We start from the raw sequence: 21376 nt of genomic DNA, 5'->3' as shown, positions 1-21376 counted from the left end.
ATTGTGGGCTAGATCAGTGTGCAGCTTAAGGGAAATTTCAAAGGTTCATGTCCAGTATGCACTTCTTAAACAGTCATGACTTTGTTATTAATCTAGTGTGAAAATTAATATATTTTCCAAATAAGCAAATGCCTTAGTCCTCAGTGAGGACTATGTCCATGTCAAGTTTCAGTCTTCAGCCATTGTTGCTAAGCCCTGTGTTGGAAGGAAGGAAGACAAGTGTTGGCTTAGTTTTGTTTTCAGTTTGGAGTAGGGTTTCTTCAAGTTGTTTTTCTCCAACCCTCACAAAACTTTAAATCTGCTGGATGGATTTTTCTCAGACTTTCTGAGAACTTTTCTGTTAACTTTAGGTCAGAAACCAACTATGGAAAATGTCAACTCAAGCAGTGAATGTTTTGGAAAGCCACAAGCATGTGAAAATAATAATGGGTTAAGTTGTAATTTCAACTGTTTGGCAACCTTAACTACAGTGATTGCTACTGAGCAGCCGCTTTTTAAAAACTAACTATTTGTATATATGTGTGAAATATGTGTACCTGTAGAGTGTCTGTGTGCATTCTTGCACGAGTATTACTTTAAGTTATAAGGTCCCTACCTAACTCCCAGCAGAGTCAATGGGGAATTTTTCCAAAAACTTTAATATGAGTTAGAGCAGGCCCTAAAAACATCATAATTACCATGACAGGAAAGTACTGGAGGGCTGAATATCTTTATAGTTTGTCAGCAATTATTTGGTTAGTCATTAAAATTCATTCCACTAATTCAATTTCTGTGTGTTTTCATTAGACAGGAGCATGGGTGGAAGGAGTCAGTGAAGATGGTCAGACCTACTATTATAATATAGAAACAGGAGGTAAGCAACATCGTTTTCACAATTAAGCTCTGTCTGGAAAGAGATGGTTTGTTTTGTTTTTTCGTAGTAAAACTTTGTTAGAACTATTTCAAACGTTTGAATCTTTTGAAAATGTAGTAATGGCTAAATTATGCCTGTTGTTTAACTGAGTGTTTCCCTCAGCTGAGAATCATCTGATGCTGTATGCTTTGTTAAACCACTCCTAGTTTTGCTGGCCTACAGACAAACTGTTGCATACAGATGAATGGTTTCTTCACCATCCTGATGGCATGGAAACATAATAATTTCATATACGTCTACACATTCAGTTTGTAACTGTGAAGTATGGGTAGTCCATATACATAATGTTATTTTAAAAAATCTTTGTTTGGAAACCAAAGAGGAACAAGCGCTTGTGGTTTTTTTGTGTGTTTTTTTTTGCTGTAACTTTAGTGCTGCTGTTGTTGTTGTTTGTTATTATTAATATTATAGTAGTGCCTAGGAGTCCCAGTACCTCATTGTGCTAGATGCTGTACAAAAAACAGTCCCTGTCCCAAGAGCTTACAATCTAAGTGTAGGACAAGAGACAACAGATGGATACAGACAAACCGATGGTGGAGTATAAGGATACACTGAGACAGTATTGGTCAGTATGATAGGCTGTTGTCTCAGGATGCCAGCAACCTAGTTGTCAATTTTTTTGCAGGCTTCCTGGCAAAAGAGTTTGAAAGGGGATTTAATTCTGTGGTTTTTGCGGGGAGATTCTCCCAAGCATGGGAGAAAGCATGCTGGTGCTTATTTTGAAAATGTAACAAGTGGGCAATGGCTGCTGGCATCTTCAGCCGATGGGAGGAAAGAGTCAATCATTTGATACTGAACGAGAAATGATAGGAAGGGCGGGGATAAGTTGTGAAGGGTCTCAGAAGTGAAGACAAGTAGCTAATGTTTGATTTGATAGAGAAGGAGAAGACAATAGAGGGATGAAAAGAGAGGGGTGACATGGTCAAAGCAACAGGCTAGGGAAATGATCTTTGCAGCAGCATTCTGAATAGATATCAGTGAGGCAAGATTGTGTTTGTCAAGGCCAGAAAAGATAATGATGGAGCAATTGATGAGACACAAGATCATGAGAGCCAGGCCAAGTGCGTTAGCTGTGTGGAAGGATAGGAAAGGCCATATTTTAGCGATGTTATGCAGAAAGAATCTTAGACGTAGCCCTCGTGTGAGGACTTAGAGAGAGGTCCCAGCTGAAGATGATGCCTAGGTTATGGGCCTAAGTGACAGGTAGGATGTTGATGTTGTCCACAATGATTGAGAAAGGAGTCGGGGGAAGAGCTTGCAGGTGAAGATTAAGAGCTCTATTTTAGACATGCTGAGCCTGGGCTAAACCTCCACCAGTAGATGTCAGAGAGATTGGCTGCGATATTAGTCTGGACAAAAGGGACAGATCTGGAGTAGAGAGGTGGATCTGTGAATCTTCCACACAGAGATGGTACTGAACTTGTGTGTATGGATGAGATTACCGAGAGATAAGGTATAGATAGAGAAGAGAAGGAAAGCAAAGACAGAGCCTTTGGAACCCCCACAGACAGTTGGAGGGCAGATGAGGAGGCTCCTCCAAAGAGCACACTAAAAGAATTATTAGAGAGGTAGGAGGAAAACCAGGAGAGGACAGAGTCATGGAAGCCAACGGAGAACAAGGTTTCAAGAAGATGATCATGGTAAACTGTGTTAAAGGTGGCTGAGAGGTCAAGGAGGATGAGGATGGAGTATGGTTCTGAGATTTGGCTAGGAAGAGGCGAGAGCAAAAGGTCAAGGAGTGGAAGCCAGATTGGTCAGGGTCGAGGATGGAATTGGAGAAGAGAAGCTTGAGACAGCGATTGCAGATAGCATGTTCAGTGAGTAGGGCTCTACCAAATTCACATGAGAAACATGAGAATTTGGCATGAGAAACGCATCACAGACTGTGAAATCTGGTCTTCCCCTGTGAAATCTAATCTTTTGTATGCTTTTACCCTATACTGTACAGATTTCAGGGAGGAGACCAGCGTTTCTCAAATTGGGGATCCTGACCCAAAAGAGAGTTGCAGGGGGGTTGTGGTATTGCCACCCTTACTTCTACGCTGCCTTTAGAGCTGGGCGGCTGAAGAACAGCAGCTCCTTGGCTGGACGCCCAGCTACGAAGGCAGTGCCCTGCCAGCAGCCTCTCAGAAGTAAGGATGGCAATACCATACCATACCACCCTTACTTCTGCACTGCTGCCTTCAGAGCTGGGCAGTTGGAGAGCGGCGGCTGCTGACTGCGGGCCCAGCTCTGCAGGCAGCAGTGCAGAACTAAGGGGAGCAGTACCACAACTCCCCCTACAATAACCTTGTGACCCCTCCATAACTCCTCTTTGGGTCAGAAATTAATCGAAATTTCCGATTTTTAAAATCCTGTGACCATGAAATTGACCAAAATGGACCGTGAATTTGGTAGGGCCCTATTAATGAGCTTAGAGATTAAAGAACGGAGATGGGGCATTAGTTGGAGAGGCAAGTCTGGTCAATTATGTTTTTTTTTAAGATAGAAGAGACTGAAGCATGTTTGTACTCTGAGGGGAAAGAGCCAGAGGAGAGTTAGCGGTTAAGAAAAAAGTAAGGGGGGAATGAGAGTGGGCTATCTTCACTGATACACTTTATATACTCTCTCTAGCAAGCTTAAATTTCCTAAAATAGAATATATACAACTTGGGAAATTATAGAGTAAGATTTAGATTTGAAAATAATCCAGCCAGTGAAGGTGAACCAATTTCCCCATTACTTCAGTAGTGGACTGAATTTTATATTTGACCAGTTATTTTATTATTGATCATACATGTATAATTATCTGACATGAGTGTAGGATCAAATAACAATAGCCTGGATTGTTTCCTCCTACAGAAATGCCAGTGGGAGAGATATTGCAGAGATCCTCTAAGAGTTTTTCTTAAACTCTTTTCTTGCATAATATAATGCAGCTTTCTGCACACACCCTCAGAACAGGCAACTGTTCTGTCTCTAAACCCTACTGATCTTTGCGACCCATAGTAGGATAGGACTGGCCATGTGCAGATTCTCTGCTTTTGTCCCAACTGTGGGGTCCCTTTGTGCTCCCAGGCAGTATAACTACAATCAAGCCATATTGCCAGGGACTCCTGAGCCATTAAGCTGTTCTTAAAACTCCACCTTAAAAGGCAATCCCCAAGTCTAGAGGGAAGGATAGAGTGGAAAGATAATGCAGCATAGATACAGAGGTCTGTGCTCCAGGCTTGGGTTGGGTCACTGCCCTCTGAACAGGGTCCTGCGGTACCAGTACCCAAATGTTTTGATGGAAACCGCCAGAAGTTCAGGGGGTTCCTGAACCAATTTCCTCTCTTTTTTTCCACCGGTCAGGCCAGGGTGGGACTAGTGATCAGTTTGCTTGCTGGAAAAGCACTGGATTGGGCTTCCCCGGTGCTGGAACAGGACGGCCGGGTGTTAACAGACAGGAACACCTTCCTGCGAGAATTTTCTGCATGTTTTGATGACCCTTGTCAGACTCGCCCAGTAGAAGCCACACTATGAAGGCTCCAGCAAGAGCAAGGGTCAACTGCCTCGTATGCTGCCCCATTCCGTCACCTCATGGCTGACATTGAGTAGAATGAGGCAGCCCAAATTCAGCCTTTTTGGTGTAGCCTAGGTGAGGAGGTAAAGGATAAGCTAACCTAAGTTGAGACCCCAACCCACTTGGATGCTTTTATTGACCTCTTTCTCTGCATCAGCAACCAACTGTGTGAGAGAAAGGAAGAGAGGAGGTGTACTCTGCCGCCACTTTGTTCACACCCCACACCAGAAACCCCAGGGTCCAACTGTGAACTGATGCAGGTTGATCTAGGTCACCGATGCTTGACCCTGGAAGAAAAGAAACAATGACCACACAGAAACCTATGCATTTATTGCGAAGCATGAGGACATGCCATTGCCTCTTGTCCATTATGGACCTCAACCAACAAGGGATTGGGAAATGAGCAAGCCCAGGCCCTATGGTTGGGAAGATGCGGCCTGGGCACCATCAGGGCTCTGGAACTGCTGCCCAGTCCTCAAGAGAAACTTGATCCAGGACATGCAGGTCCTCCCCACACTTCCAAGTATGAGTAAAGTTACATACCATGAATGCGGCCAAAGTGATTCCCCCTTAGTGGGCCCTGATTGACTCCAGGGCTACCAGTAACATCGTAGACGATAAAGCTGCTTGAGCACTACAAATCCCTCTCTGTTTAAAGCCTACATCAGTCCTTGTAGAGGCAATAGATGGATCCATCCTGTCCCCAGGACCAGTAACGCAGAAAACAGAACCCCTAGAGGCAGTAATCCTGGCCCATTGGGAAGTGCTACAGTTCAGTGTGAACCTTTCAACTCTGCAACCTTTCATCTCTGCACTGCCTCCTAATTCTTGGCATCACCTGGTTGGAGCAGCACGACTCTTGCATCTCCTGGCTAGAAAAAAGGGTCAGCTTTCCCTGGGAATACTGCGGAAGAGTCTGCCTGCGTGCAGCTGGCTTCAAGCCTCCAGTCCCCATTTCCTGTAGCCAATTGGAAACGACAGCACCTGTGGGGGAATCCAAGATGGTGGCGGCTAACCAGGAGTGACTTCCAAGCCTGAATTCCCATCTCTCTGAAGAGTATTGGGATTATGCAGATATTTTTGAAAAGAAAAATGCAGACACGCTACCTGTGCACCAGGACAACAACTGCCCCATAGACCTGCAGCCTGGGGCAAAGGTCCCTTATGGACATATTTATGTGACGTCCAAACTAGAACTGGCAGCCTTTTGTGTGTGCTTCCAGGAAAACCTGGCCAAGGGCTTCATCCAGCACTTCACCTTCCCAGCAAGGGCTTCGGTCCTTTTCATTAAGAAAAAAGACGGAATGCTAAGCCTTTCTGTAGACTATTGGGCCCTAAACCAGGAGGTGGTCCAAAACTAGTATTCCCTGCCCTTAATATCAGAGTTACTAGGTCATGTGTGGTCTGCCAGAATTTTCACCAAACTGGACTTCTGGGGTGCTTACAACCTAGTGTGCATCAGGGCAGGAGTTTAATGGAAGATTGCCTTTCAGACCCTGCTATGGGTACTTCAAATATTTAGTAATGCCATTCAGGCTGACAGATGCTCCTGCAACCTTTCAACACTTCATGAACAACGTATTTTGAGACATCCTGGACCAGTATGTAATCATCCATCTCAATGACATACTTGTGTTTTCAGATAACCCTGAGCAGATTTGTTAGCACATTCATTCCATCCTGAAAAGACTGCAGAAGCCTGGCCTTTTTGTGACATTGGAAAAATGTACCTTTGACCAGCCCTCCACAGAATCATTTCCCCAGAAGGAGTCAAGATGGACCCCCAAAAGGTAAAGGACATCCGCAATTGGGCAGTGCCCTATTCTCTCCGGGAGTTACAGTTCTTCTGGGCTTTGCAAATTTTGCCAACTGTTCATTACAGGTTTCTGAAGGTAAATAGCCCCCATAACCAACCTACTCTGCAAGGCCATCAAATTTGTTTGGACACGTGAAGCTTGCCATGCTTTCAAACAGCTCAAGGCTGCTTTCACCACTTCTCTGCTACTTGCACACCCGGACTCAGCCCAGGCATTCATAGTGGAAGCCATGCCTCCAATGTAACCATCGGGGCCATACTGTCTCAGAGGCTCACAGCACGTGTTGCACCCCTGTACTAACTACTCCTGAAAACTCACCCCTGAAGAATGGAATTATAAGATAATAGTTAAGGAACTACTCACAATTAAATTAGTCTTGGAATACTGGCACCATCACCTCGAGGGAGCCCGACACCCAGTGCAAGTCTTTTCTGACCTTAAGAACCTTGAATATCTGTGGAAGGCTCAAGCCTTGAACCAAAGATAGCTCAGGTGGGCATTATCTTTCTCTCAGATCGATTTCATTATCACCTATCACCCGGGAATCAGAAATGGGACAGCCAATACCCTATCCCAAAAGGGGAATACTACCAAGAGGGCAAGGGGCCGGTAGTGGGGCGGCTGCCCCACTCCTGGAGGACAGGGGTTGAAAGCAGCCTTGGAGAGGGCTGTAGCTCAGAAAAGGAGTGAAAGCACCTGAGTGAGTAGCTGACCACAGGTGTGGCCAGCTCAATTAAGGGTCAGCTGGCCCTGATAAGAGGGCTGGGGGCCAGGAGCTGAAGGAGTCTCACTTTAGTCCTGGAGTGGGAAGGGCTAGCTGCCTGGGAGCAAGGTATCTGAAGCAGAGCAGTGCTGGGGAAAAGGGCAAAGAGAGCTGGGGAGCTTCAGCCAGGTAAACCTCCAGGCTGCAAGCCTTGGTGAAGGCCTACAAAGGTACTGGGTCTGCAGAGGTACAGCCTGGGAATAGGCAGAGACAGCTCCTTGCCAATGATGAGTGGCCATGACAGACTGCAGTCTGCCCCAGTGAGTGGGGGCTAGATGATGACTGGCAGTAGCCACTGAGGCAAGACCCTGGGGAGACCCAGAGTGTGGGGTACTGTGGTGGGCAGAAGTCTAGAGCAAAGGGCACCGGGGTCCAGGAGGGACACGGGGCCAGCGGCAGACGAGACACCGGCCTACGGAGGGTGCTCCGTATGCTGGAAAAGAGCTAATTCCCTGGATGACCAGCAGGAGGTGCCGTGCTGGTGAGTCATCACTTCGCAACAGGGCCTAATCAAAAAACACCCCATCTTCTGAAAACTCTCTAATTCCTTAGTGCCACAATACACCAATCACAGTTTTAATTACACTGTTAAACAATATTAAAATACCATTTATTTAAATTTTTGGGGTTTTCTATACTTTCAAATATATGGTTAGGGCTGTGGGCTCTGGGCTTCAGCCCAGCTCAGGGCTTTAGCTCCCCTTGGGGCTCAGGGCTCAGGGTTTCTACTCCCACAGGTCTCAGAGCTTCAGCCCTTCTCGGGGCATGGCGCAGGGCTTCAGCCCAGTTCGGGGCTTGGAACTTCAGCTGTTCTCAGGGTTCGGGGCGTAGGGCTCCAGCCCCCTTGCTGCCGGGGAAGCTGCAGGCTAGAGCTGCTTCAGCCCCTCCACTGCCCATGGAGCTGCGGGTGGAGGCTTCAGCACCCCCGCCCTCCCCGCTGCTGATGCCTTCTGCCCCGCCAACAGGCATGTGATTAACACGTTAAAAAAATTAACTCGTGAATTTTGCTTTCAATTAACCACAGGCGTTAACTGTGATTAATTGACAGCGCTAGTTTGCACAGGTGCCAAATTTCCAAAGTGCCAGGGGGTGCTCAAGCCCCGGCTCTGCCCCAGACGCCGCCTAAACTCCATCCCTTCTTCCAAAGCCCGACCCCTGCCCCACCTTTTCTCACCCCTGCTCCACCCAAGCGTGCCATGTCCTCACTCTTCCTCCCAGAGCCTCCTGCCTGCATACTGCGAAACAGCTGTTCGTGGCAGGTGGGAGGCACTGGGGGAGGGGGAGACACTGATCCATGGGGCCTGCAGGCAGGAGGCAGTCTGTGGCGGGGGGGAGCTGATCAGGGGGCTGCCGGTGCGTGCTCAGAAGCCACCATTTTTTCTCTGTGAGTGCTCCAGCCCTGGAGCACCCACGGAGTCTGTGCCTATGCTAGTTTGAATCTTTAACAGAGAACTTTTTTCCTTGCATGTCAGAATTTTGAGTTAAATACGTGGAAATAAAGAGGTTTAAGCAATCTAACTTAAAAACCCTTCTTCACCTGCAAAAAAGATGGAGCTGCATCCTTCTTTTCATTCATTATGATGTATTAAGAAGATTTGAAAGGATGGCTTTGTTTCTTCTTTTGTTGTTGTTTTTCCTTCATATTAGAAATTCAGCACTAGTCTAGGCTTGAAAAAATTCTAGGATGGAGAACTAGTGAAATAATGCCAAAAGAATGAAAGTTAAGGAAAGTGATTTTAGTGATTTTAGTCAATTTCTTGTAAAAACTCTTCACTTTTTATTTGTTTGTTGTTAACACCTATTTAACTGTGATAACTAATCAACATTTTGGAGAAATAAATTCTTTCCAAATGATTAAAGAACCTGCCCTTCACTTAAATCTTCAGAGCATAGAAAAGACAACATCTGAGACTACTGACGTTCTCCAGAAAAAACAGGGAAAATCAGACTTGGCAGTCTTGATATTTCTAAGGAAGCAGAAAAATAACTCTTCCCAGGCCTTTATGTGACATAAATATGCAAAAAGATGGGTTTTGGTTTGGGGGTTTTGTAGGTTTGTTTGCAGGTCATTTGTCAGTGTTCTCTTTTAAATTCCAGTTTGTATTTTATCATTTGTGTTTTGTTGCTTTTGACAGTTCTACATAGATGTGTAACCTTGAACAACTTCTTTGTAACTATTTTGCTTGGTCTTATTTTATACCTGTCGGATTTTGAGTTACCATTCACTGTGACCATCAGACAAATATTTGTGATTTTAATTTTCAGTGCAATTTAACTCTCTTGGAGTACATGTCCTCTTAGTTAACCCTGTGTTCTAAAGAAGGGACATTGTCAACAAAAGCTCTGTTTTGTTAAGAGCTTTGAAGGCCACCAGATGTCATTACAACACATCTAAATAAGAAAGCTTTTGCTCTTTGAAGATAATAAATCTTAGAAGTGCATTTGTTAACTGTTTTTAATTAATATGTCTAAAATATGAAAATGTCAAAAGTATGATAGTTTTTATTAATTTGAGTGTTCCTTTCAAATAATTTTTTGAGTGTGCTTTCCAATGTTATAAAACTGATTTGGCTAGTCAAATAGAATCTGTCTATGCAAACTCTTCAGCTAATTGCCAACTCTTCAAATGAATGCTGGAAATTACTTGGTTTTTAACTTAATAGTGGAACATTTTATTAAAAGCAGTGCATTTAAAGCAATTAAGTGATGACATTGGGATTTTCAATATGATGGATACATCCATCACACCACCTCAGTCAAGAAGTTTACTGGAACATCATTGTTTAATTGAAAATAAGGTCATGTCCCTCAGCTGTTTGAGGGACTTCCAATAAACCAGGTTTGGATATGTAAACACTGCTGTTTAATTAAAGAGCCTTAGTTCTACTGTATTCTATTGAGTCAGCTAGCACTGAGGAAACCAACAGACTTTCAGTCTGCAGATAGGGATGCTGGCTTTAAAATCTGTGGGGAGGGCTGGGACACCATATCTGACTATGTTACAGTAATGAATGCAAGAGATGGCGAATGCATGGTCAAAGGTATTTTTGTAGTGGGGAACAGTGTGTTATAGCTGTGTTCATTATGTTCACAGTTACACGCCAAAGAATCCTAACCCATTATTAGGGTTGTTATAGTTAAATTATCCAATCTGAAAGGAGAAATAATGTTATGAAAAGTAAATAATGTATAGTAGGTTGGACAGGTTTAATTGAAGTATTTCTACTTTAAGGAAAAGAACAAATGCATAGTAAAGGACAGGATACAGCAAGTCTTGTCATAAGTTGAGTGGAACTGTCATGAAACTTGTGTTTAAAAATAAAACATTGAAAAAGTAATTTTGAGAAGTCTAGAAAGAAAACACGAGAAAAAAAGAAAAGTGGAAGGGCATATGCTAAATTCTTTACTGCATTTTTCACATCGAGCACATGGTACTGCTTAAGGCTAATGTTGTCAAAGTGGAGCTCGTGTAAGGTCAGAATTAAAACATGAATAATGTGACTGTCCAAATATGTTGAACAGTATCAACGTGGAAGAAGCCTGATGGTTTTGTTTCACCTTCGTATGAGAGCAATAAAGATGACAATCATCCTGAAGAACATACCACAGCAGATTCAAAGAGATCTGAATCAGATGCTGAGATGGGTGGTAATAAAAGTGAGGTACAAAAGCCAAAAACACACTTAAAGGTAAGTTGGTTTTTTTTTTTCCATCAGATTTACTTTATGTACAATATTAATGTTCCGGAATAAAGTGATTTCATCTTTTTGGGTGTCTATATTTATTGTAGTTAGGTTAAACCTTATTGACATCGGTAAGAATTAGCACTTCATAGTGCTTGAAAAGCAAAATAAATAACTGGTCATCTATTGGCACATCAGCAGCCCTGTTACACCATGGAAGGTAGACTCTTCAATGTAGGTGACTTGGATGTAGCTAGAGGTGCTCATGGTTTCCAAGGAAGGGCATTGGCCTCCCAAGTAGATGATCCTCAGATTGATATTGACTTCAATATAGGGCTATAATTTTTGGCCCATATTCTTCAAAGGTATCTGCTTACAGTGGGACACTACAAGATCATGGCTGTTGTCTGAAAATTTGACACTTACAGGCTTTCCCATTAATTGTCTGTCAAGACCAACAGTAGGATAAAGGTAGTGTCAAAACTAGATGTTATGTCTTCATACTAAAGTTCACAATGAGGGCTGTAATTTTAGGTGTGGGTAGATAAAATTTTTCCAGTGCCTTTTATTTTGAGTCCAGAAACAGCAACTTGGGCTTCCCAAGATACTGTTTTCATTTAAAATGTGAAAATACCCAGATACAAATGCTTTACGGTATTATTCCAATTTTCTTCCCCACTGTGTGCAAAACTAGTCAAAGTTCTACCAAATGTTATCCATAAGAAAGTATGCAAAGAACATTTAATTAAAAAAAAAATTAAAAGCATATATATATATATATATGATACACATTTACAAAACAAATTTCTATGTGGTACTCCACTCATTTTCAGCTGTGTGAGATGGGAACTTTTAACTATAGCTTGTTCTAATGATTGTTTTTCTTGTGTGTGTATTGAATGACTGTCTCTTTCTGAATGAAGTAAGACGCTTGTGGCAAAAAATATTAAAATTCTACTAAAATATTGTTTCTTTATTGCTTTTGGTTTTCCTTGGTTGAGAAGTATAAATAATAGATGTGAAAAAGAGCAATATTCTGTTGTTTCATTTCGGCATTTTTGCTGAAAGTGGGGTGTTTTCCTCCTTAGATGAAAAGAGACAGCGATGACGAAACAGAGGAAGAGAAACCCCCAAAAGTTAAAAAGATAAGCCCTTATGGAGAGTGGCAGGAAGTTAAACAAGAAACTGATGTTGCTCAGGATGAGGCCCCGTCAGTTCCACAAGCTACCTCCCACAATGTATCTAAAAAGACAAACCCTTATGGTAACTGGGAGGAAGTTACAGAAAAGGAAGACCCATAGTAAGTGTCCATTTACCATAAGTATTTATCAGATGTCTGTCACCTTGCTGTTCCAGAGCCCTATCTATAGGGCCAAAACCTGAATTCCTCACTCGGGCAATATTAACACTCAAGTCAATGGGAGTTGAGCCTGAGTAAAGATTTAAGGATTTTACCCATGGTGAGTATTTAAAAAGTAATTTTCATTCTTTTTTAATGCTGAAGTTCATTATAATCACAGGGTAAATTTACCAAATTGCTGGTGATGGTGGTTTTCAATGGATTTAGCATTCAGATGCCATGGGCCAGATTTTTAAGTGTAGTTTTGTAGGTCGCATTCTGGGTGTGAATGCAAATTGGCATGCATACAATTTTTTCACCTTTAAAAATTTGGCTCTGTGTATATATTTCCTAAAATTGAGTAATATTTGATAAGAGAAGCAGATGATGCTTGTTGAACTCTCTGTCTCTCTCTCTCTCTGTAAATTATAGGTTAAATCCTGCTACACGGATTGCTACATAACTAGTAAAATCAGTTATTCTGCTTGCTTACACATTCATTAGCTAAAACATGACCATGTGGACTCATGTATTGGAGGACATGGTCGAGCCTTCCCATGTTGCTTCTCCACAGGCAGCTAGAAATGGAGCTTGAGCTTTTCAGATAGCTGTTGTTGTTTGAGTTTCCCATATGATCTTTTTATAAATGAATTAAAATAGTGCATTTTACTAGAGTAAAAATAGTCACTTATTATTAGTACAAAAATATCTTTCAATATTAGTAGTAAACAGATTTACTAGTTGCTACAAATTGCTTGTGTCATCCTCAAACATATGGGAATTTGGTACTTAGAGCAAGGCAATTGGGAGTCAAGACTACTGGGTTCTTTTTAATCCTGTTATGACAGAGCCCATGGAATAAAGTGACTCTTCTGATATTTATTTATTTTTTTTTTTTAGTGTAATGACATTTATTTATGCATGCATGCATTCTCCGTGACTTCTGCAGTGGCCTGGGGGCCAGCTGCTTAGGTGGTCCTGGGGACAGCCACACCTGCTGGTGCTGGAGCGGCTCCGTAGCCAGCTGCACCGGCACTGCTGCAGTGGCCCCCAGAGCCAGCAGCACTGACTGCTGCTTGGGCGGCCCCAGGCAGCTGGCCCCAGGGACAACAGAAGCAGTGGCAGGTGGGAGGCCCTGGGGGCAGCCAAAGCAGCAGCTGCTCGGTGGCCCCCAGCAGTTGATGCTGCTGGCCCCAGGTCCCCCATTGCCAGAGCAGCATCCCCCCATCTCCCTAGAGCAGCGGCCCACCCCTACCTACCAGAGAAGCACCCCCCTCCTCACCCGCTAGCTAAGATTTAGTCAGGGGTATATAGCACAAGTCATGGACAGGTCATGGGCTGTGGTTTTTTGTTTATTGCCCATGACCTGTCCATGACTCTTACTAAAAATACCTGGGACTAAATTGTAGCCTTATTTATTATGGATATAACATCTTTGAGGCTGTGCAGCAGGAAAGCTGTACCAAACTAATTACAGTTTTTTTGTCTCCAAGGGCTTACAGTTTAGTGGGGAAAGCTGGAACTGTGTGGAACAATACAGAAACAGTGGCAGCTGATGATTGCAACTCAAACCTTTATATTTCTTAGTTGTTAGGTTTAAGGTCTTATCCTGAGGACTGCTGGTTACCTGCAGCTCTGGTTGACTTCAATGGTGGGTGTAGCTGCTTGTCCACTGTTCAAAGTCAAGCTCATGTGACCTGATCCTGTGTACATTGCAAAACTCCCTAATCATGTACCAAAAGATTGTGCCCTTTGATGTTGATCCTGCAAACACTTAAGCACCTGCTTAACTTTACACATGAATAACAATGTAGACTGTTCTAGGAATTACATGAGCAAAATACTTACATGCTTGAGTGTTTGCAGGATTGGGGCTTTAGTTTGCTATTTGCCAGCTCACCCAGGGAAAATACAATATTTATTTTAATGCCAGATTATCATGGTCATGATGAGGATGGGCAAGTAAACTTGTCCAAGATTATAAAATTTCCTAACAATTTTGTCAGGCCGCTATGAAAATAAAAGTGCTGTCTGCCATCTGTGGTGCCATTCTTGTTCTGTCATCTAGCCATTATTTTTTTATCTCCTCTCCTAGTGAAAAAGTGGACTTAGAGCTTCCCAGTACAGAGAGTGACTATCTCCCTCTGCCAGTGCTCCAGGTTCCAGAGGATGCAAAAATGATATTTAAAGAAAAAACAGTCACCTCCCTTGGAGACCTGACAGAAGAGGTGCCGATCTTCAAAAAGAGAAAATTTGAAAATGGAAAATCAAGAAATTTACGACAAAGACCAACTGATCAGTAATAATTTAACAAAGCATTGTAGATGCTGTTTAAACTAGCGAGGGTCAAAAGTTACTATTTTAAACAAGCTTTTTTTGAGAAAATGTTGGTTAGAAATTAAGAATTTATGGTATTCAAAAATGTATTGACCATGGATTGTAATAAATTTTTTATTTTTATGTTAATGTGATTATATTTTGTTTTCTGAACGGATAATTGCACAATTTATGCAGTGGTGTAAATGCATTTATTTTTTATTTAACCCTGTTATCTGAATTCAATTTGCTCAGTGTGTGCTACTTAAAATACAATATAATATATAAGATTTTGATTCCTCTCCTAGATATATAGGAATACATTCATGCATAACTTGGAGAAATATGGTACAGAGCATGTGAGTGAACACAAGGAGTGGATAAGTGGCAGTCCACTAGTACCCATGTACTAGAAAGTAGAATTAAGACCCAATATGGTATAAGCAGAGTGGCCTTCCAGCAAATATGCTTTGATTTAATGGTTACAAAATTGAAGGTGATGCAAGTGCAACCCACCGCAAGCATAGCTTGAGATTTTCAAAAGAAAGGTAGGGGAGTGAGCCACACAGATGCCATTTATTTCAAAAGCGAGTTTAAAAACTTTTGAAAATCTCAGTCAAGTTTTCTAACTTGGATTCATGGAAAGCAAGTACATACATGATAAATATATTGCAAGTATACAGAGATTCAAACCTTGTTCTGATTAATCTGTTTTTCATGATACCATGGTAAGTCCCATCTCTGTGTCACACCTCTTTCTATGGTATCTTCCCCATTGTGTTTTTTACTATATATTTGTGTGTCCATGATTTTTTCTCCAGTTACTTGGAGGAACATTTATTTTCTTTCTTCTCTCCATGTTTTCTTTGTCTGTTTCCTTGCAAGTCAGGAATGGTCACACACTAGTTTCATGAACAAGTCCTTCAAAGTTGGAGTCATGATCCAATGCACGACACTATTTTAGTGGCTGTTGCTTGTGTGAATTGTTCAGATGAGTGCACTGCCTAGCTACACAGTGCCAGATTACTGATCATAGAATCCGGAAGGGACCAAGTATATAGTGATCCCAACATGTGGACGTATGTTGGGAGAGTAAAACAGAAGGATGATGGACATAATTGATTGCAGGACTGTCACAGAAAGCTGCAGCTTGGAGTCCATGACGTAAATGATTAAACACTTTCTTAAGGTTAGTGTTCTAAAATTCACAAATGGAGTTGATTTCTATTTTTTCAGATGATAGCGTGGTCTGTGTTTAGCATCTTCAAAGGTCCACAGACTGCAAAAGAAGATGGCTATACATCGTGCTTCCCAGATTGTTGGCTGTGATCCACTGGGTGCTCATGGACTTTCTAATGAAGAGTTACTGTGGGTTCATAATGTGTAGTGATGCCACTTTTAAAATCATGAGTACCTCACTAGAGAGAGTCTCAGACAATTATAGAGCAAGCGTACAAGCTATGAAGTATTTCTGGGCCCAGATACAATGTGATGTACTTTATAAGTTCTTGCCCCCTGCATTTCTTTACTCTGGCAAAACACCCATTGATTCAATGAGCATTTTACTTGAGGAATGGCAATGTCTTTGTGGCCCTGCAGTTCAGCCTACAGGGGGTATGAATTGCAGCATGCAGTAGCGTGTTGTGCTGTCACTTCCCTGTGTGAATTCTGCTGGCATGAATTAGGAGATACCCAGCTCACGTTAACTTAGCCTCTTTCAAACAAGTCTGTACGGCAGTGATGTGTAGACAAACCCAAAGAGTGCAGGATTGGGGACCTTGACTGTAAATTACAATAGGGAGTGTGATTTTTTTTTTTTTTGAGCTCTGTGATATTTTCTGTGGATGCAGAGAGGAATTAAATGATTACAGATTCAGCCCCTTGTGTGCTGCTTGTGTTTGTTTATTGTGGTACCTGCCACGCTGTGAGAAATTTCAAGGAGCTGTTTAGTGTCCACTCAGAGACCAGCCCACATAGGAGCAACTTTTCAGGATGCTCTGAATGGTCTTGTGGTCATAGGTCAAGTAATGGTTACATTTATTCATCGCTCACATGACCAATAAGGAAAAGTACTATGGAGGTAGTGGCCTAGAACACCTGAATTGGTGTGATTATGTAGAAAATGTCTAACTATAGCTGTATGTTGTTTAAACAAAAAAATCTTAAAATGAGAAGTTAAAATGGTTAAAACTTTTGTTCCTTGCTCCTGAAAAAAGGCAACCAAAAATCAAAGACATTTCAATATGCTGAGTTTAATAGATAAATCTTTTAAAAAATCCAAACACTTGGTTTTTTTAGTGTGAAAAAGGATCAGAGGTTTTCTTTATTCACCACTGACAGTCTCTTTTCTGCCTGGTGGTTCTTCTGATTTTGTATGTAATGGCTACTAAAGAAGACAAGTTGAAAAGCCTCTACCCCATAACTTATTAAAAATTCACAAATTGTTCCATCAGAAGTAAAATTTACAAACTAAGCCAACATGAGGTGAGAGTCACGGTAAAGTTGGATTAGGATCAGTATGGCCACTTTCATTAGGCACATTTGTATGACAGTAAGTGTGGTTTCTAAAACTTACTTTCTACTTCATCTGAAATGCATCATTTAAGTTCCTTCCCAAAAAGCACATTCATAATTATTGTCGGTATTGTGTCTTTTTAAAGTGTAATCTGGGCTCTAAGAACATCAGAATGGCCATACTGGGTCAGACCAAAGGTCCATATAACCCAGTATCCTGTCTTCCGACAGTGACCAATGCCAGGTGCCCCAAAGGAAATTAACAGAACAGGAAATCAGAAAGTGATCCATCCCCTGTCGCCCATTCCCAGCTTCTGGCGAAGCATGAGAAGCTTCATATTTAAATAGGCATTGTTGCCTTTGGACCATGCTCCAGCATTTTGGCAGCTATTTCCTGTTGCATACCTAAACTAAATATTTTCTGATCACATACAGAAGTTTTACCTCATCTAAGAATTAGCTAGGGATACTGATACTCCAGGGCATATTTACTACATATGCGCTGATCACCTCTCTTCCCAAACTCTCATGCCTTTGGCACTCAGCACCCGAGGGGATTTTATGGTAACTAGTTATGCTCTGTATGTTCTAATCCTTTTTTAAATTGCACTTCTTTAGCAAGTCCTATTAATGTTAATTTGTCAAAGAAATGTTTTATGTTTAAAAAGAAACCTGCGGTGTTTTCTGATCAGTCAGTTTTCTCATCTCCCAGTACATTTTGTATCTGAATTGTATTGTTTATCTGCCTAGATTGTAAGCTCCTTGGGGCAGGAACCATATCTTCCTTGGTTTGTACAGAGTCATGCACTCTATTAGCACTATTGTGCAGCAATGATTATTGTAGAAAGAGAAAGGTGCTGTGATCCAATATCCACAGCACTGGAATGGGACTCAGGAGATCTGATTTCAGACCCAGGTTTTGCTACTGTCTGGCTCTGTGACCTTAAGAAAGACCATTCACTACTATATTTTTATTTCCCTTTCCACCTTTTGTCTGCTTAGTCTAGTTAGACAATAAGCTTTTCGGACTAGGACTGTCTCTTACTATATATTTATACAGTGCCTAGCACAATAGGGCCTGATCTTGGTTGGGGTCTTTAGATGTTAACATAACACTATTTATTTGTGGTTTGGCTTTACGTGGAAACCTGTCTGCCAGGAACTGCACTGAGACCACCGACTTTTCACTTTGCGACTACCTGACAGGAGTTTGAGTCTACACCCTGAGGTCTGAACACCTCAATTTGTTTGAAATCCACACTTTTCCATTTTGAGCAGTAGTTGTGTTCACTGTTTGTATTTGACACCTTATGGCCCTGCAAACTCAAATCCAATTATACTGTTCAGATTTAGGGGTTTGGTCAAATCTACCTCTGGTCGCAACCTGAGTTAGATTCAAACTGATTAAAATTTTTTAAAATTTTAATTTTAATTTTTTAAATTCTCACTAACCCCATGAGTCTTCAAGTCTCCGTTTTATTCTGTAAAAGTAATTTTGAGGGACCACATTTTAATATTATTTGGCTTCTAAGAAAGGGAGAATCTCCTTTATTTCCTCTTTCAACTAAGCACCTGCCCTTTGCTACCATTATTCAAATAATCGGTGTCACCCTTGACCTAGAACTGTCTTCTCCAGTGTCTCCCATTTGTGCAAATATATGCACCACCAAATATGCCACAATACCAATGTACATCTTTACCCTAACCCTTACTACTGGAAAATACCCACTGATGCCTTCATTTCCTCTCAGCTTGACTGTGTTAGTTCCCAGCTCTTCAGACTCCAGCAGATGCAGTATGCTCCTGCCAGGCCTGCCTCATGAATACAAGAAGCACAACCAAATTACATGTATTTACAAACAACTTTCTAGTCATTTCAGGATTGATTTCAAGGTACTCTTTGATCCAGTTCACAATTTTCCCTCCTTGAGACAAATTTAACTCAGTTAGTTACGCTGGTATAAATCCAGAATAACTTAATTGCAGTTAATCTTTGAAGTTCACTAAAATCAAAGGCGTTACTATGGATTTACCCCACAATGTGACTCCTTATGTTTAAAACCTGACATGGACTTGGTCTGTCTTAGCACATCTGCTCCCATACCCATTTCTTCCATTAGACTCACTGCCCCTGTGTCCTTTCACACAGTCTCATTACAGTTGGTAAAGAGCCTTCACCTTTATAGCTCCTGCCATCTGCCTTCCTGTGTTTCTATCTCAAACTCTTTGTCTGCTCCCTTGTATCTACCTCATAATTCCTCTTTCCCTCTACCTGCTCTTTAATGTTTGAATTGTATTATTTCTTTCTGTGATTATATAACCTAGCTGTGTAAAACATTTTGGGATATAGTTTGTATGAAAGTTGCTGTACAAAATAAAGTAATATTGTATTGTAAATAAAGTAGTAACCTCAACAAATTGGAGTTGACACATGTAGTTGCCAATCACAATTTCCAGAAAATGGTATGAAACTTGTATCAAATCAAACCGGTATCAAATTTGTACTTGTCAGTGTAGAAATAGTCTCTATAATAATGTTTTTTGTATGTGCCAAAATTATACATGCCAGCTTTACAGTTTATTTGCAGTCAAGTGTTTAAATGGATACACAGTGGGGAACAATAGAACTGTTAGAAATTACGTGTTTGTTTTTTTTAAAATTCATTATTTGCCAGGCCAACTGACCATTCTCATTTTATAACTCCTCCATTCCAAGTACAGAAATTGCCAGCTGCTGAAGTGGAGCAGACCTGAAAATGCTGAATAAAGATTAAGAGGTAAGCAATTGCTGATACTCTTATTCATATTGTTAAAGATTTTTAAGGCAGCATAAGAGATTTAGACACACATCTTCCATTAAATCTGAGGATAATGGTAAATATAAACTAAAAGAAGTGTGTTACTACAGAACTGTTTATATGAAATTCTGTTCTATCTAAGTTCTTATACCATGTTCATCACCATAGTATCTGAGCGTCTTCCAGTAGTGCGTTCAGCAATTAATAGAAATTGCTTTACCCAGTGCAACAGTCACAAGTAACAAATGACCTTGGGTTAAAATTGTTAATTTTTAAATTTTTAACAGAATGCAGTTGGGGTTTGTTGTAGTTACTACTTAGCAACATCCAAAGTATATATTGGAAAGGCTGTTTTTCATTTAACAGATTATCATAAAGTGGTCTTCACAGTTATTGATCTGGGTGAGAAACAACTTAGAAACATTAAGGTTAAGATTTTTAAAAAGGTGGGTAATACAAGCAAATATTTTTATCAAGTTTCTTTGAACAAGAAAATCCTGTTGTAAACTTGTTTGGGAATTTCTTTTCCAGAAAGCAGAGCCACTGTTCAGCTGCATAAGGAGGACAGAAAAAATAAGGTAATGGCCAAGCGAACAGTTTTGCTGGTTATGAAATTTGGTTTATCATGATTGGGGAGGGGGGAGGCTATTTCTGGGAATTAACTGTATTTATTTCTACTTCAGGAAACATTCATAATCCTAAAAATACTAAAGACACTGATTAACAGAGACTTAAGTCAAAGAAACAAGCTTCATTTTTGTAATATGGTTAATAAGAATAACTTGTTGGTTTTCCAAGTGACTGAATTCATTCATAGCTGCAGGATCACTGAGAACTTTGCTGATATATTTTACAAGTGACTAAATGAAGGCTGAATTTTTATTAAGAGTGATATTTTTATACTGGTCTAGAAAAAAAATCTGTATTTCCACTGTCTTGCCTGTCACTCTGTTATGCTTACTGGTTTTTCTAGTATTTCTTCCTAAACTTATGTTTAACCCATGCACATCAGAAATGTATATATAATTTAGCAATGCTGTGAAAGTACTGTCATACTTAGACACATGAGAAGTCATAGACTTTAGCACATCTTACAGCGATTCCTGCTGATTCATTTAGGAATATGTTGCTAGGCTACAAAAGGAATATTGTCCTGTTCTAGAAGTCAGGGGAAGAAGGAAATAGGATCAGAATGATTAAAATTCATGTTTCATTAAAATATGGACATGGGAATACCCGACACAGCAGCCAGAGGCTCTGGACAACGTATCCTCATGAAAGATTCCCTTTATGAATTCTCAGCCTACTGAAAGAAGTGTTCTGCCTCTGCCTGCTGGGGTGTAAACCACAGAGAAAAGCTGTGTACGAGGAGCTACATTTTCAAAACTATGCTCCCGATATGCACACAGTAATAAACTGGCAGCATTTGCCTAAAACATCCTCAACCTGTTAGCATGTGTTGACCCTGCTGAGAAAGCTGAGTCATTGAGGCATATGCCTCATTATTCCAACATAGATACAAAGGAAACGGGAGTGACTCTGTGGAACAGAGGTTCCAGGGAGTGGGCTGAGGGGAGACAGCTTAAGCAGGATTTTCTGTGATCTTATTGTTAATTGATTTCTGTCAGTAAAGCCAAACCCCAGGAAAGGTCAGTTTGGACTCCATATAGCGCGCAGAGCAGTGTGGGAA

The 21376-nt window shown here is 41.2% G+C and overlaps 1 protein-coding gene across 3 annotated transcripts in view; it reads left to right on the top strand.

The window, feature by feature from the left end:
- Nucleotides 1-21376, top strand: part of WBP4 (WW domain binding protein 4) — a 45492-nt gene that overhangs the window by 16747 nt on the left and 7369 nt on the right. Inside the window, exons 7-13 of one of the 3 annotated variants that reach the window (XM_073346010.1) lie at nucleotides 787-853; nucleotides 10559-10725; nucleotides 11808-12019; nucleotides 14154-15563; nucleotides 19610-19665; nucleotides 20053-20088; nucleotides 20218-20264. In XM_073346010.1, coding sequence (XP_073202111.1) covers nucleotides 787-853; nucleotides 10559-10725; nucleotides 11808-12019; nucleotides 14154-14361 — 654 coding nt within the window. In that variant the 3' untranslated portion in view covers nucleotides 14362-15563; nucleotides 19610-19665; nucleotides 20053-20088; nucleotides 20218-20264. Of the gene's footprint in view, nucleotides 1-786; nucleotides 854-10558; nucleotides 10726-11807; nucleotides 12020-14153; nucleotides 15564-19609; nucleotides 19666-20052; nucleotides 20133-20217; nucleotides 20265-21376 lie in introns of all 3 variants that reach the window. The other 2 variants (XM_073345982.1, XM_073345990.1) reach the window with 2 other exon arrangements.

Source organism: Lepidochelys kempii, chromosome 1 (assembly GCF_965140285.1).
Source record: "Lepidochelys kempii isolate rLepKem1 chromosome 1, rLepKem1.hap1, whole genome shotgun sequence".
Taxonomy (NCBI): Eukaryota; Metazoa; Chordata; order Testudines; family Cheloniidae; genus Lepidochelys; species Lepidochelys kempii.
The sequence above is the reverse complement of the archived record's forward strand: the minus strand, read 5'-3'. Positions and strand labels throughout refer to the sequence as shown.